This window comes from Globicephala melas, chromosome 19 (genome assembly GCF_963455315.2).
Source record: "Globicephala melas chromosome 19, mGloMel1.2, whole genome shotgun sequence".
NCBI lineage: Eukaryota > Metazoa > Chordata > Mammalia > Artiodactyla > Delphinidae > Globicephala > Globicephala melas.
In genome coordinates this window covers 42,994,317-43,010,242 of record NC_083332.1, presented here as the reverse complement: position 1 = coordinate 43,010,242, position 15,926 = coordinate 42,994,317, and the positions used below count along the sequence as shown (strand labels likewise).

The following is a 15,926-nucleotide window of genomic DNA, read 5'->3' as shown; positions in this document are numbered from 1 at the left end:
GAAGGCGCGGGGGCCTTGCTGCAGTGAGCTTCATCTCCCACCTACCCAATTCAAGTCCCAAGTCTGGCAAAGAGGCTTCCTGTTCTCATTTTCGATTGTGAGGTTTTCCAGGCAGGACCCCAATGTTGGGGTCCACACACCCCACTAAATGCCAGCCGCTCCATCACTGTTGTCAACCAGCTAATTAGATTGATTTCCTCCCTCACTGCTGATGTGTATCACTCGTCTGGTTCATTTCTCAGTTGGAAAAGGTGTGGCAGCTCCAGCTTCCAGAGGCCCTGCCTGCTGTGTAGAGTCGGGGTGGGATTGGGGGCCACGTACAGAGGCTGAGGGAAGGCATGGGGCTCTGAGAGGAGACCGGGATGGACTAGGTGTCCCTCTGCTGCAATCACTTTCCTGCAGTGTGTTTCTGACTGCAAATGTCGCCTTGCACCCTGGGTTCCTCTGACGGTGGTGGTGGTGGTGTATGTGCTTGTGTTTCACATGAGCTCGCTCAGCTCTAGAAAGAGAAGTATTTCAAGATTTTTCTTTATTTAGTTATAAAAAAATACAGTATGTCCCATGCACCAGTGTAGCCAATATATATATAGTCATTATCACTAGAGCAATTACTACAATGATAGGAAATAGAAGGTTACAGGAATTTGTTTATCCAACTAAAAAACCTGAATTAAAATTGTTAACCTAAATAGCAACCTGCTTATTATGCAAAAACCCTTATTCTATATGTTTGTGAGAGCTAGAAATGTATAAGTATTATTAGTAAAAAAAAAATATGAAAAACTCGTTATTGGGTAAAAATAAAAAGTCAGTGTTATCTACAGTCCCCTGAATTGAGGGGCCTTGCCCGGAGCAGGAACCTTGGTCCATGACAAATGGTGAGTCAGAGAGTTTGCCTCCTTCCCCGCACCCCCGTTGAGTGATGCCACTTCCCTAAGGTGTGTTTGCAGTGGAAAGTTCCGTACGTGGCTGAAAGTGGAAGAGGAACAGTTGACCACTGGGCCTGAGCAGGGGCCTTGCCTTCTGTAGGGATGGGGCCCTGCTGGGGTTCCCTGAGATGTGGCAACAACGAGGTGTAAAGGCAAATGGCACAGCTGTGTTGCGCAGTCATGTTTGGGTTTGGACTTTGGCCAGAGTTGATGTGGGTCACACCTTAAGTGCCTCTAAGTCAAGAGATCAACAGCAGATGGAGAGAAAGAAAAAAGAAAGGGCATGAATGAGTGACCGGGTGAGGCAGGGAGAGGTCTTCTGCTCCGGGAACATCTGCCCTGCTTCCCAGGCAAAACTGGAGGGGTGTCGTGAGTGTCAAATTGGGGTCACAGCGACTCCTGGCCCTCTCTGGAGAGAGTGGGTGTGGAGGTGGCCCTCACCCTATGATCTGTGGTCTCGTTTGGTCTGCACTGTCCCTCCAGGATGAATTCACAGTTGCTTTAAAGTTCAACGAGCCATTTCCCTGACCTTGGATGAATTTTCAGTACCCAGTACAGCATAGTTACAGGCATGGCAGGCCAGCGAGGTCACCTCAAGACCCAAGGTCAGGAGATGTCAAGAGGCCCTTCCTCCCTTTTGACAGGCCTGGAGAGAGGCTGCAGAATGCTGGGGGTCTTGGGAGGGTGTAAGGAAGCTAAAGCAGGGCAGGCCTGGGGGGCGGGCCCAGTCTCCTGGGGGACCGGGCTACAGAGAGTCTCGCCCCACAGTCATGCCATCCAGCCCCTTGCCTCCAGGTGACAGGCACCAGGACCCCCACCCCCAGCCGCCCCCCGCTAGGGGTTCAGGGACCTCAGGGGAAGACCTCCCCCTGGCAGTTGAGCATAATCTGCTTTGAGAAGACTGAGAAAGTCTTTGAGTTGAACCCGTAGTCGCAGGTGACAGGGTTATGTGGCTGTCTCAGCCCAGACAGAACACCAGCCTGGTGTTTTCCAGCGTTTTGGGAGTAGCCATCACTGAAATACGTTCCTGGACATTTCAGGGACTTGGGATTTTGCCATCCAAGGTGGTGAGGTCTCTGGGACCCATGAGGAAGGGCTGTTAGGCTGGGACATGAGTGCTATGATTGGAGGGCTAAGTGCCCGTGTCCGACTAGCCTGAGCTACCCAGGCCCAGAGGCCCACGGTTCCCTAATACACCAGCTCCTCCCGGGGGTCCGAGCCATACAGCTCGGCCAGCATCTTGAACCTGGGCCCCCAGTCATTGAGAAAGTCATAATCGATGTCCGAGTCAGATGAATCGGTGCCCAGGGAGCTGAGGGACTCGGCGATGGACTCGGCGCCCTCGTAGCCGTAGATGTGCAGCGTGTCGTAGGGTGGGCCGCCGCCGTCGTGGTCCGCCTCGTCCTTCTTCACCTCGATCATTGCGGCCATCTCCCCGGGCCCGTGCGTCCCGGGCGCGTGCCGCGGCGGCTTCTGCACCTGTGCGTAGAGGGACGGCCGCGTGTCCAGCGCCGGCCGCGGGGGCTTGGTCCCCCCGTGGCGCACCGAGTTGAGCACCGACACGTCGTAGCTGGTGGTGTCCATCTCGCCGCCGCCCTCCTCGTCGTAGGTGACCAGCTGCTCGTGGATCTCCGGCACGCTCTTGCCGTGGGCGCGGGCCTGCTTCCGGAGCCGCCGCCGCAGGATGATGAGGAGGGTGATCACTGCAAACAAGCGAGCCAGAGCTGGTCAGCCATGGCCCAGAAGACCGGGGGACTCCCCCCAACACCCCCCCACCCCCCCACACACCCCCGCCTTGAGGTTTACCTGCACCCTCCCCTCCTCCCTGGGAATCCCTGGGCCAGCCCAGCTCCCAGTGACAGCTGGGCCAACGCAGAAGTTTTGGTTTGGCCTAGATACCTGGTGGGTCCACCCTCACTCCCACTCCAGAGTCATCTCCACCCCACCCCCACCCAGGATCCATCCTTGCTGGTGTCCTGGCCACAGTAGGGCGGCGGGGAGAGCAACAGAGCGGGCCTCCCTCAAGTTCATTCTCTCCTGCCACTCTCCTCCCCATCTACCCGCATCCTCAATTCCTCCCTCCTCTTAACCACTGTGGCAAATCCTTCTGTGTCTTGTCCAAAGGCCAGGAGACCAGAGGTTGGGGCAGAGATGGGGAAAGGGATGGAGTTGGAATTTGGAGTGCAAAGATTCTGAGCCGTGATGATGATGATGATGACGATGATGATGATGGTGATGATGATGGTGATGATGGTGATGATGATGATGGTGATGATGATGATGATGATGATGATGACGACGATGATGGTGATGATGATGACGATGATGGTGATGATGGTGATGATGATGATGACGACGACGATGATGATGGTGAAGATGATGGTGATGATGGTGGTGGTGGTGATGATGGTGATGATGGTGATGATGACGACGACGATGATGATGATGGTGATGGTGATGGTGATGATGGTGATGATGATGATGGTGGTGATGATGAGGGTGGTGGTGATGATGATGATGATGGTGATGATGATGGTGATGGTGATGATGGTGATGATGATGATGATGATGATGGGTCATGGTGGTGCTGGTAGACATGGCACCCGTAGCAGTAGCAGCAGCTACTCTTGAGCACCTACTGTGTACATGCTGGCATGGTATTGGCACATTTTCATGTTCTTTTACTCAAAGTAGGTATTAATATCCCATTTTACATGAGCAAACCGAGCTCAGAGCAGCTGAGTGACATGCCCAGAGTCCCATGATCAGGCAGCGGTGTGGTGTTGGCCCTGCTCAAAGCTCTGAGGTGTGTGACTGCATGACGGTTGCCAACCCCTAGGAGGGGTGGACCACGTGGGGCAGAGAGCTCCTAGAAGTAGGCTCAGAGCATCCCTAGACTCTGTCGTTCTAGCCTCGAGTGACTTAATGAACTGTTCCGTACCTAATGAAAGCCAGGATGCCCTCTCTGAGCCTCTGTTTCCTTGCCTATAAAATGGAAGTGATGATTCCTCTGCTCTGTTTATATTTGATAAGGTGGCTATGAGGTTAAGTGCAATTCTGTGTGTGGTGGTGATGCCAGTATATCATTATTACTAATTTTTATTGAGAGGAAAATCTGGGTCTGGACTCTTTGCCACGGAAGCCCCAGAAGTGGGGGCACTGCCAGGGGGCCTCTCAGGGAAGCCACTGGCAGGAAAGGGCTGGAGCAGATGATGTGGGTCCCTCACTGTGTCCCCCGGTCAGTCCTGTCATTGTAGTGCACAGGGTGACCTCTAACCACCCAAGGGCTTCCTCTGGAGGGCCAGCCCCTGCCCCAGGTGAAACGCAGAACTTACACCTCTGGGAGGAGCCCCACCATCAGCTGGTGGGCATCGTTGGAAAAACATGGGCTGTGAGTGCCGCCACCCAGTCTCCAGTGAGAAGAAGCTCCAGTGTCCCATGTTGGCAGCTTGTGTGACAACTTGCCCTTGATTGGCTGCCTACCTTTCCAGTCTCACTCCCCCTCTTCCTTCTGGGGCTTCTTGGGAGTGCCTCTCAAATAAACCATGTGCACCCCAATCCTGGTCCCAGGGTCTGCTAACTGGGGAGCCCAAAGTAAGGCAAGGCCTAAAATGCTCCTAAAATTTCTGAGGCCCAAACAAGAGGAAAAGAGATGTCAAGTCTGGAGAAATCCTAAAAATAGAAAGAAAACCACTGGCGATAATCTGAACTAGAAATTTTAAACTTTCCGTTTCTCTCCAAAAGAAGAACTGGATCCTCTTTTTTCAAAGCAGGTGCGACTTGTGGGATCTTAGTTCCCTGACCAGGGATTGAACCCAGCCCCTTTGCAGTGAGAGCGAAGAGTCCTAACCATTGGACTGCCAGCGAATTCCCTCGGAAGAGGTTTTAATATAAATAAATGCCTAGAACAGTGCCTGGCACACAATAAGTGCTCAAAATATGTCAGTTGAATGAGTGAATGTTATATATAAAGTATTTTAAACTGGGGAAGGAGACTTGAGTCCTCCCCTTCTTCCCCCCCCTCCCCCGCCATCCCCACAGTTAGGCACCCAAGGAGGTGAAGCTTACACCTAGCACAGGCCTGCACTAGGGCCTGGAGGCAGGGCTGGGCCTGGATCCCTGGCCTCTTCCTTCTCCTGTGTAGCCCCCTCAATGTCCCCTCCCATCCTCCTGGGCACTGACCTGTGATGGTGAGGATGCAGAGGAAGATAGCTACCAGAGCCTGGATGCTGACGCCCACCTGGGCGGCCACCTCCTCACACAAGGTGAACTCGCCGCGTTCGTTGCACTTGCACACGGTCACATCCAGCATGCTGGTGCCTGTGAGGCTTGGCCTCCCGTTGTCCGAGATGAGCACGGGCAGGTGGTGGACCTTGGCGCGCTCTCGGTCAAAATACCCGTACTTGACTGTGATGTTGGCCGTGTTATCTGGAAACACCAAGTCCTCGGAGTCAGGCTCTGCTGCCTGGAGTGCCCATCCTCTCATCCACACTGCCTGCCACCTCCAGGAAGCCCTTGGTAACTGCACCAGCCCACGTGCTGCCTGGGCTGTGTCTCTGCCCTTGGCACCCCCTGCCTCAGGTTTTAGCCATTTGAGCGCAGGTCTGTTCCTCCAGAGAGGGGATGTTTTGGGCAGCTGCTTCGACCTAGCCTCTAAGAAGGACTTGGCCAGAATGTAAAACCCTTGCTTTCTGTTTCTGTGGGCGAATGATATGCCTGACCCCTAACTCTACTTCAATAAAAGGTGACTGTCAGCGAATTAACGCATTGTTTCAAGCTTTGATGAGCAATCAGGGGGAAATAAAGTCTTAAAAAGTCTTTTAGCATCGGGCTAACTTCTAAGGCTGTTTTTGCTATCCCTGAAAATCCATTAGAAAGTAAAAACAATGCACAGTTCCCTGGGGCACTGAGGGAATGATTGCATATGTAATTGAGGATTCCCCGGTCAGGCTGGAATTGAGAATGTGCTTTGGCCCAAACATAGGCTCTCCCTCTCAGCTCCAATCAATCCTTGTACAGAATTCCCCAGGGAGATTTTTTAACATGCTGGTTTTTCAGAACCGCCCCCCTCCACTCCTCCTTCCTTTTCCCCCTCCCCTCTCCCGCCTTTCTGATTCAGTGGCTGGATAATCTGCCCTTTGTTGGCTCCTAGGAGATGATGATGGTTAGAGGGTCCAGGGACTCCCTGTTCCAGGGTTTACCTAGCTGTGCGGGGTTGGTACACTCAGAAAGCCAAAGGCAAAGGAGGCCATCTTTTAGATTTCAAATGGAAGCCAATTACATTTCATTATTAAGTAGCCATGTCATTATAATTGAAAATAATAACAATATGGCCACTGACACTGTATGAGGAAAATTAGAGATTTCTCACTATACTCATTTAATATTGTAGCAGGACATTCATGTTCTAAGTGAATCTGAGATCAACAAGCTAGTCTCCTGGTCACATATGGGGTGTCTTTGGGTTGCTGTTTAAGCTTTCTTCTCCACAGCAGCCCTCCTCTGAGGCAGGATTGAGGTGGGCACTGGGGATGGGGTGACACGTATTTTTTCCATATTATTTACTACTAAAGACAGCGGAACGTTGAATGGTCTGTCATTGACTGTCCGCGCATCGTAGCCACCATCCCCATCCCATAGGAGGCTCCTTAAGGACAAGTCTGTGGCTGATCCCCTGGGTCTGCCTCTCGCTCTCAGGGACCCCACTCCCTGACCTTCCTCAGAGGTGGCAATGGCTGTTTCTATACAGGAATCCTCACCAACCACAGTGTTGCCAGTTAGGGATGGGCAGGGATTCCACCCCATTCTGAGTGAAGGATTGTTCTGTTTAGACCCAAGGGGGATTTTTTTGTGTTTTTCTCAGGAAGGTGCAGAAGCCATGGAAGCCTGTCTGCTTTTGGCTGGAATTCAGTCAACTCAGCACTGACACTCTCGGAAGCACATACTCATGAGAAACTCTGATTGGCCGCTACTGACATCACAGGGCTCTCTAGGCTGTGATTGGTGGACCAGATCCTGTCCCGAGGACACCTGCTGGTAAGTAGTCATTGTAGCCAAATTAAAACACTGTATCCTTGGCATTTCGGGTTTCAAATGTCCAGTTTTGCCTCTTTGGAAGCAACCTCAAAGTTCTATGTCATAGAGCAATTTGCAGTTGTGCTGAGCGCAGGAAGGAGTCTTTGGCTAGTTTGTGAACCGAGCTGTCTACACCGCATATCTGTTCTGTGCTCCTCAGTAACCTGAGCATCTTATGGGGAAGGGCAGGCCATGTGGACTTAGCAGTGTGCCAGGGTGGCTCTGACCATTGCACAGACCAGTTAGGTATGTGGTGGGAATTGTACAAAACCTCCTGTAACTTGAAAGCCCCACTGAGGGCCTGCCCCCAGTTCACTGGCTTGGTCCTTGACCCTGGCTTTTCAAGACTCAACCCCGTCCCTGAGCCCCCCAAGAGCCAGCCTGACTGCCTTGAGGCGCACCGTGATTATCCGTGAGGGTGAAGTTGCTGTCCTCAGTGCTCAGGGAAAACTTGAACTTCACATCTCGTGGTGTTATATCCTTGTCTATTGCCGAGATTTGCACGACCAGCTAGAGGGTGGAAGATGGGGGCCGGTCATTAGCGGTGTTGGGTTGGCCGGGGTTTCAGTGATGGGGAGGGACTTTGGGTTTAGACCTGACCGTGGCTGCCTCTCACCTGTAACACTAACCTAAATGGTCTCCACAGAGCCACTCTTTCTACCACCACCTCCCCGCCAATCTACTCACTACACATTCTGTCTGAGCCTCAGTTTCACCCCCTGTGGGGATAATGTCACCTTTCCTCAAGGCTGTTGTACAAGTTACATTAAACTTAGTGAAATGCCGGCTGACTGTGCCTGGGAGGTGCTGCCCCTCGGCCTGCCCCAGGCGGACGCTGCCTTACCCTCCCACCTGAGTTAGACTCACCTTGCCCTGGGCAGCGTTCTCACACACTTTGGGCTCGTAGGGCTTGGCAAACTCTGGGGCATTGTCGTTCTCATCCAAAACTTCGATGTGGACCTGCACGATGGATTCTTTGCCCGTGGGGGTCCCTGCAGGGGAAAGGACTCATCACTACAGTGCGTTCAGCAGGTACCAGCCCTGGGATTAGAATGTGTATGGATGGGAGTCCTGGAGGGGTGCTCTTTTTGCAGGAAGAGGGGGTTATGGACATCTGGAAGGGAGGCCAGGGATGGCCTTCTGGTCGAAGGGAGTGGAAGAGGAAGGGGGTAAAGCTTCAAGCACAAGGATATTTGCTAAAGAATTAGTTGTAAGAATTGAAAAGGTGAACAACAGAAGTATATTTTTAAAGGTTTTAATTAAATCAATTAAGTAATTATTAAATCAATTCAGCAATTTAAGAAATCAAACTAATTTAAATAAATTAATTATGAAATAATTGAAAAGGTAAACCATCTAAGTGAGATTGCATTAATAAATTACGTCAGTTTAAAAGAATGGACTATGTGGCTGTTTGCAATGCCCGGGTAAATTACATTTTAAAAATTACAGTCTTTTTAAAAAAGATATTTTAGTACCATGAGAAAATGATTCTGGAATAAGGTTAAGTAAAAATGCAGGATCTGATATTTATACAAGTATTATGATCTCACTTGTATAAAAATACGTATCGTAAAAAGACCAGAGGGAATACGCTACGGTGCTGACAGTAATTATCTGTGTGCAGTGGGAATATGAGGGTATAATTTTCTTCTCCTTTTTTGCATTTTCCGTATTTTAAAATGGGCAGCAAACTATTACTATAAGATTTAAAAATTGTATGAATGAGATTAGATGGGGAAGAAAGGGGCAAAGACTGATCTGGACAGTACGCAGGAGTCCATTGAAGCTGACCTGGCTGCCAGGTGGGGCACGTGCTGCCAGCAGGAAGCAGGGGCCCTTCAGGGTAGCACCGGTGGGGCCCTGGCCAAGTCACCCCCTTTCTGGGCCCTTGTGGCCTCTGTGTGAGGTGGGAATATTGATCCTTCTCCCAGAGGACAGTTGTGATTTTCTCATAGAGGCTAAGGGTAAGTTCTGGAGAATCTCACAGTCTTGGAGTTGGAAACTGCTTCAGATTTTGAATTCAGCCCACTGACTGGCCCATAAACACCCTCCAAAGCAGCCTTTTCCAAACGACCACTATAATAAGAATCACACGGCGCTCGTTCAGTGCACACTCCTTGGCCCCATTTCTGACGCACTGGACCAAAACCTCCAGGGAGGCATCTGAGAAGCTCTGTGGTTTAGAGGTGCCTCAGGTGATTCTCATCACAGGGACATCTGGCAGCCTGTTTTGGAACAGTGCTTCTTAAACTGTAGTGTGCATGAGATTCTGATGCAGTCTGGGGTTGGGGCCTGATGTTTTGCTCGTCTAACAAAGTCTCAGATGATGTGGATGCAGCTGGTCCATCCACACTTGGGGATGGAGGCGCTATAGCATCCCAACCAAGTGGTGCATCAGCAGGTGCTTATAGGACCTCTGGAGACCCTAATAGATGATAGATTTTGACGATTTGAAAAGGAGAGGAGCCCAGGTCCCCTGGCAAATGGGGCCACTCACCACTAGAATCCAGCTCTTTGGCCTCCACTGTCAGGTTACACCAGGGGTAGACTTCTCTGTCCAGCTCCTTCTCATTGTAAATATTCCCCTGCTTGGTTATTCCGAAGAACTGGCCCTTGTCACTTGTCCTGCGGATGGAGTATCTGCCCACGGGAGAGAGTTTCAAGGTTTTCCGTTGTTCTTTGCTGAGTCCAAACTCCCCAGCAGGACAGATAAGACCCTTCAGGATCTGTCCCTTGCATCCATCCCCCATCTTCCTCTCACTGCTCATTGCACTAGACCACCCAGAGGGAGTCAGAGTAGTGAGATAATCCCTTTGAGGTTGGCAGTGTTGCCATCACTGGGCTGAGGGTGGTACCTGAGACTCCATCAACAGCACTTTCACAGTTGAGGCAGGTGGCACTGTAATCAGCTGTACCACAGCTTGGATCGGATTTTGTGATTAATGAAAAGATAGTTGGGCAAGAGCCAGGAAGAAGTAAAAAAAGGGGCTGGAAGAGGTACGAAGTGATTGAAAGGAAATTAAATTTGTGAAGTAAAAATTGGAAAAGTTCTTAAGGAAAAAGGCATGAAGAGAAGAAAAGAGAGATGAAAATATATAACGTTCCAAATATATATTTTTCTAATACTGAGGAAAATTCCAGAACAAAGAGAACAGAAGAAATAACAAAAGATATAATAGAAGAAAACTTCCTGATCTGAAGCAAGGCCCAAGTTTATAGAAGAGTCATGATATCAGGTGTAATTTTAAAAAGAGATCAATATTTAGCTATATCCTGATGACACTTTTGAATTTCAGAGCTATATAAAGAAACCAAAAAGAGTCCAGACAGAAAAGATACGTCCTTATAAAGAAAGAGAAATCAGACTCACCCCAGACACTCTCACAAAGTTAAATGCTAGGACACATTGATAATATTTTTGATTTGTAAATATGCAAGGATTCAGGAAGTATATCATCCACAAGATGGGTCCTGAAAAAAGTTTTTTTGAAAACTCACTTCATCTAACAAGTGTCTCAAAATAAAGTAAAAAAAAAATCTGGTTTGGGAGGAATTAAAATTAAACTATTGATATCTTTATCATATATAGGAAGGCAATGGTGTGTGTGTGTGTGTGTGTGTGTGTGAGAGAGAGAGAGAGAGAGAGAGAGACAGAGACAGAGAGAGAGAGAGAGACAGAGATTTTTAACTAGAAAATATTGGTCCAGGAAAACATTTAAAATTTTACAGATAGAAGTAAATCTCACTGGTAGAAATAAAAATGCATGTACTCCATCCAAATATCTACGAGAAAATAACATGAAAAAATAGACTCTACAACAAAGATGGAGGAAGAGAAAAAAGTAATTAAGTTTGAGAAATAGCAAATGTAAAACAAGATAAAAGAAGTAAGATCAAACATATCATTTACAATGAAAAATGTAAATAGGTTAAACACAAAGCATCTCAGTTTAGATTAAAAAGCAAAGCCATGAGGACACGGGGGGGAAGGGGAAGCTGGGATGAAGAGAGAGTAGCATGGACATATATACACTACCAAATGTAAAATGGATGGCTAGTGGGAAGCTGCTGCATAGCACAGGGAGATCAGCTCGATGCTTTGTGACCACCTAGAGGCGTGGGATAGGCGGGGTGAGAGGGAGGCTCAAGAGGGAGGGGATATGGGGATATATGTATACGTATAGCTGATTCATTTTGTTGTACAGCAGAAACTAACACAACATCGTAAAGCAATTATACTCCAGTAAAGATGGAAAAAAAAAAAAAGCAAAGCCAATTACATTCCAGTTTCAAGAGACAACTTACTGCCCATGACCTAGAAAAAATTAAAAGTAAAGGTCGGAAAATTTATTTCAGGCAAATATGAGTAACATGAAAACAGGACAAACTTTACATCAGGCAACATGGAATTGACAAAATGTTTAAGCTGAACAAACTGGGTAATGTCATAAGGATGAAAGTGACAAGTCATAATGAAGGTAAAATAGTTATAAACCTTTGTTAACTGAATAGAAAAATTAAAATACATAAAGCAAAAGCTTAGATATTCCAGAAAAAAATGGACAGAAAGACACACAAAGACAATTGCATTACATCACAGAACAAGTTAAAGCAAAGCCAAAAATGCCCGACTTTATTTAAGAGACTTTATTTAAGTCTCTTAAATAAACCATTGGATCAATGGAGAAGTAAACATTATCATTATAGACCGTCTAGGATAGGATGGCCATGAGGACAGCTGTCCTAAGGCTTCTGAGATGCGATCAAAATGGAGGTATACATTTGTCTTTAACAGGAAGACCTGATAACAGAGAAACATTAACTCTCCCCAAATTGATATATAAACACAATTCTCATTAGAATTCTGATGCTTTTTTAAAAACGGAAGAATTTTATGGTTCACATGGAAGAATGAATGTTTGAGAATGCATTAAAGCTATATAAAGGGGAAAAACACTTGAGGGAGGGACTTGCCGTATACATACCAAGTTTTAGTATCAAGCTGCTACAGTAAAACAGAATGGCTGTGCCACAGAACATAGGATTCAGAAGCAGATTCAGGGATATACAGGAGCTTGGAACTACATGTTTTGTCACAGAGGGTAGAGGAGAGGAGTCTAGTTCAGATAGAAGAACAAGTAGTGATGAAATGGGTATAGTGTGATCCAAAAAAATTTTAAAACAATCAAATCCCCCAAACAAACAAAGGACAAATCCACCATAAATGTATGTAGATGTTTGTGTGGTCACGAAGAAAGGCATGATAGGACCACAGCACACCATGAACGTGAGTTGTCTGGAAATCAGGGTTATGATGTTTTCTTTACAGATCCTTGTGTTGTTTGATTGTGTGAAATAAACACTTTTTCCTTTTGTGGTTTTGGGAAGACAAATGTGATAAATCATGTTTCGCGAAGGGGTTTCACGGATGTCAAGTTGGCTGCTCTCTTGACTGTCGCATCTCCCCAGACGGGACCTGTGGGAGCCCGTACCTTCCCTTCAAGGTAGAGCAGACAACGGGAAGCTCTGATGGCCAGGACCATGCTGGCCTGGGCAGAGCAAGATTCCACCTGGCCGCATGGGTTAGTGGAAGAGCTTGGGCTTCTTGTCGTGCCTCTGTGCACGTCCCATGTACCTTCCGGGAGAAGCCCGTTTCCCCCTCTGAGTCCTGGGCTCAGTCCAGCAGGCCTAAGAGGCTCAGTGCCTGGGTGGTGTCGTGATCACCACCATCGTCACGCCTTCCACCCGCCTTACCTGATGCTCCGCTTAGCGGCATCGGGGTCCACGGCCAGCACTGAGCCAATCAGAGGTTTCTTCTGGTTCTCCCGCAGTTGGAAGTGGTAAAAGGGCTGCTGGAAGGTGGGGGGCTCGTCCACATCTGTGACGTTGATGATGACACGGGCGATGTTCTTGGTGGAGGTGCTGCTCAGGTAGCGGAGGTCGATGGTGGGGTCCGTGGCCTCGATGGTGAAGCTGTATTGCCGGATGCGTTCATAGTCCAGGGGCTGCGAAGGGAAAACTATGGTGAGCACTTGCTCTGAGTCAAGCACGGGGTTGTGATCTTCACAGCAACCCTGCGAGGTCATACTGGGATGACCCCTTTTTACAGATGAGGGGCCTGTGGCCTGGCTGTCTTCAGCTCTCTCCCGTGTATCCTGACCGTGGCTCAGTTCCAGGTATTGAGGACAACCAGTGGGTCAGCCACAGTCTTGCTCTCAAGGGGACCACAGACTAGTGGTTCTATCCCCAGCTCCTTAAAGACATTGCTTTTCTTTGTGCCTTTGCTCAAGTCTCTTCTCCTGCCCTTGCCCGCTTGGCACACTCCTATTCACCCCTCAGGAAGCCAATCTGAAGGTAATCAGATGCCCTCTCAGAACCCATTCCTGCCCCTCCCAACACAGGTAATTGCTCCCTGCCTGGGTACCCTTTATGTCTGTGTGTCTGTCCTCCCTACTGGCTGAGAGCTTTGGTACCGTGGAGGCCGTCTGACTCCCCTGGGTATACCTAGTCCCCAGCACAGGGCTGGACCAGAGAAGGACTCGGGAGAGGTCTGCTGGAGGAATGGCCTGGCTCAGGCAGAGGGGTTCTGGAGTGTCCCCTTTGAGGCAGGTCATCACTGGCCTTGGCCTCCCAGTCCTCTGCATGGCCGTTCTGAAGCAGTTTGTGCCCCTGGCAGACCTTCCCTCCTCTTCTAGATTCAGCCAGTCCAACTGCTTTCTCAGCAGCAGCCACGGCCAGTGGCCACCCCCTCCCCACGGCACTCACTATTTCCTTACATGCTGATGGCTTTCACTGCAAGCACTTGTACTCTTCCAGGGCTTTCCTGGCCCGAGCCCAGGGCAGATCAGAAAGTGCCAGGGAGGGGACTTCCCTGCTGGTCCAGTGGTTACGAATCCGCCTTCCAATGCAGGGGAAGCAGGTTCGATCCCCGGTCAGGGAACTAAGCTCCCACATGCCACGGGGCAACTAAGCCCACGTGCCACAACTACTGACCTCCCGCTCTTCAACTAGAGAGACTGTGTGCCGCAAACTATAGAGCCCACGCACTTAGGAACCCTCGCGCCACAGCTACAGAGCCCACGCGCCCTGGAGCCTGCACGCCACAACTAGAGAAGAGAAAACCCACACACCACAACTAGAGAGAAGCCCGCGGGCCACAATGAAGAGTCTGCATGCTGCAACTAAGACCTGATGTGGCCAAAAATAAATTAAATAAATAAATAAATCTTTAAAAAAAAAAAAGAGGAAGGAAGTGCTGGGGAGTGGGCCCCCAGGAGCCCTCAATCAGCCCACAGCGGCTGCGACTCTGAGGCATGTTCCACACTGTCCCCCAGATGTCCCCAGCGGGACTGCACCCCACTCGCCCATGGTGTTCACCTGCTCATTGAGGAGCCTGTATTAGCTTTCCTCCTTTTCACATCTCACTGCTCCGGGGGCTTCCTGAGATCACTCCCCAAGTAAACTATTTACACCCAAATCCTTGCCTCAAGGTCTGCTTCCGGGGTAGCCCAGCCTAAGGCACTGACCCTTCTGTCCTGGCTCCCCTTCCCAGCGCCAGGGTCAGAGTGTCCACGAGCACACGGCCAGCTCCAAACCGACCCAGAACGTGCACCTTTGGTGGCCTCTGATCCGGGAGCAACCCCTGGCTGAGTCCTGAGGAAGCCAGGAGCCCCCAACCCCGCATCTGATGTCACTGCCACGGGTCTGCGAACCTTCATGGGCTTGATGATGCCCTCGTTGCGGCTGGGGTCAGGCTCGATGGTGAAGGTGTCCCTGTACTCGCCCTGCACGATGCTGTACTTTGTCTTCCGGTTCTGGGGCTCGTCTGGGTCCTCCACAAACAGAGAGCCCAGGGGGCTGCCCACACGGATGTCTTCGGGCACAGAAAATATGTACCTGGCTGATGCAAAGAGGCGCCCCAAAGGGCACTGGGTTAATGAGATAGATGAGGCGATCGTCCCCATACTAGCCCAATACATTTTGTTACAGGAAACGGGCACAATAAAATAGTAGTAGTAGTATTAATTCCTCTGGAACTTTGTGTCCCAAGGCAGAGAGGTTGTGCTCTGTCCTTCCATCCACCTGACAGGTAGTTATTAAGCATCTGCTGTGTGTCAGGCACCTTGCTGGGGGACCTGTTCATTGACAACTGAGAGAATCTCTGCCTTCAGGGGGCTTGTGCCATACACACGGAGGCCACTTCAGGAAAACCCGCCTGTCCTTGGGGTGGCTGAGCCTCTGCGTGAGCCGTCAGCATTGGAGTCGCAAGTGAAGAGTCAGCTGACTTCCTCCCCAGCCCACCCAGGGCGTGTCAGAAGGGGAGAATCAGTCTGTGGATGGGTCAGAGCCCAGCCCTGGCTCTGGCTCTGGCGCTTTGCCGAACCCCTGTTCCCCAGCTCATGGGGATTTTCTAGCTGGGGTCTGGGTTTTCCTGAGCTCATGGGATCTGGGTGAAAGTGGTCCTGTCTGGTAGTGGGACTCTGGGCACACGGTGGCACACAGCAGGGAGTGTGACTCCCTGGTGGCCTGTGAGGGCTCCGTGGCAGGGGTAGTTGGACAGCCTTGGGAACGTGTTCATAGATGGGGAACACCGGAAAGACGCCCCTGACGTAGGCCCGCCCTGGGTTGGAGAGAGAGGTAGACAGTTGCCAGGATCCTCTCTGAGAGCTCCCGGGTCAGCGAGCCTGGAGTATCCCAACCCTTGCCCTGCCCGGGGCCCTAGGGGAGGGGCTCACACTGTGTGAAGATGGGGAAGTTGTCGTTGACGTCCTGCAGAGAGATCAGCACGGTGGCCGTGCCCGATTCCCCCCGGAGGCCCTGGGCATCTCGTGCTTCCACCACGATCTCATACTTGGCCTGCTTCTCTCGGTCCAGGTTTTTGTTCGCTGTGACAATTAGTCCTGCAAAAAGTGTCACATC

General features: G+C 50.1%; 1 protein-coding gene across 1 annotated transcript in view; it reads right to left on the bottom strand.

The window, feature by feature from the left end:
• Window positions 1-509: 509 nt before the first annotated feature.
• The window catches only part of CDH5 (cadherin 5), a 36,379-nt gene continuing 20,962 nt past the window's right edge, over window positions 510-15,926 (bottom strand). The window contains exons 5-12 of the mRNA XM_030863764.2: window positions 15,743-15,907; window positions 14,720-14,907; window positions 12,762-13,012; window positions 9,505-9,647; window positions 7,872-7,996; window positions 7,406-7,514; window positions 5,112-5,357; window positions 510-2,632 (exon numbers count right to left, since the gene is read on the bottom strand). Of these exons, the coding sequence (XP_030719624.1) occupies window positions 2,118-2,632; window positions 5,112-5,357; window positions 7,406-7,514; window positions 7,872-7,996; window positions 9,505-9,647; window positions 12,762-13,012; window positions 14,720-14,907; window positions 15,743-15,907 (1,742 nt within the window). The 3' untranslated portion in view covers window positions 510-2,117. The remainder of the gene's footprint in view (window positions 2,633-5,111; window positions 5,358-7,405; window positions 7,515-7,871; window positions 7,997-9,504; window positions 9,648-12,761; window positions 13,013-14,719; window positions 14,908-15,742; window positions 15,908-15,926) is intronic.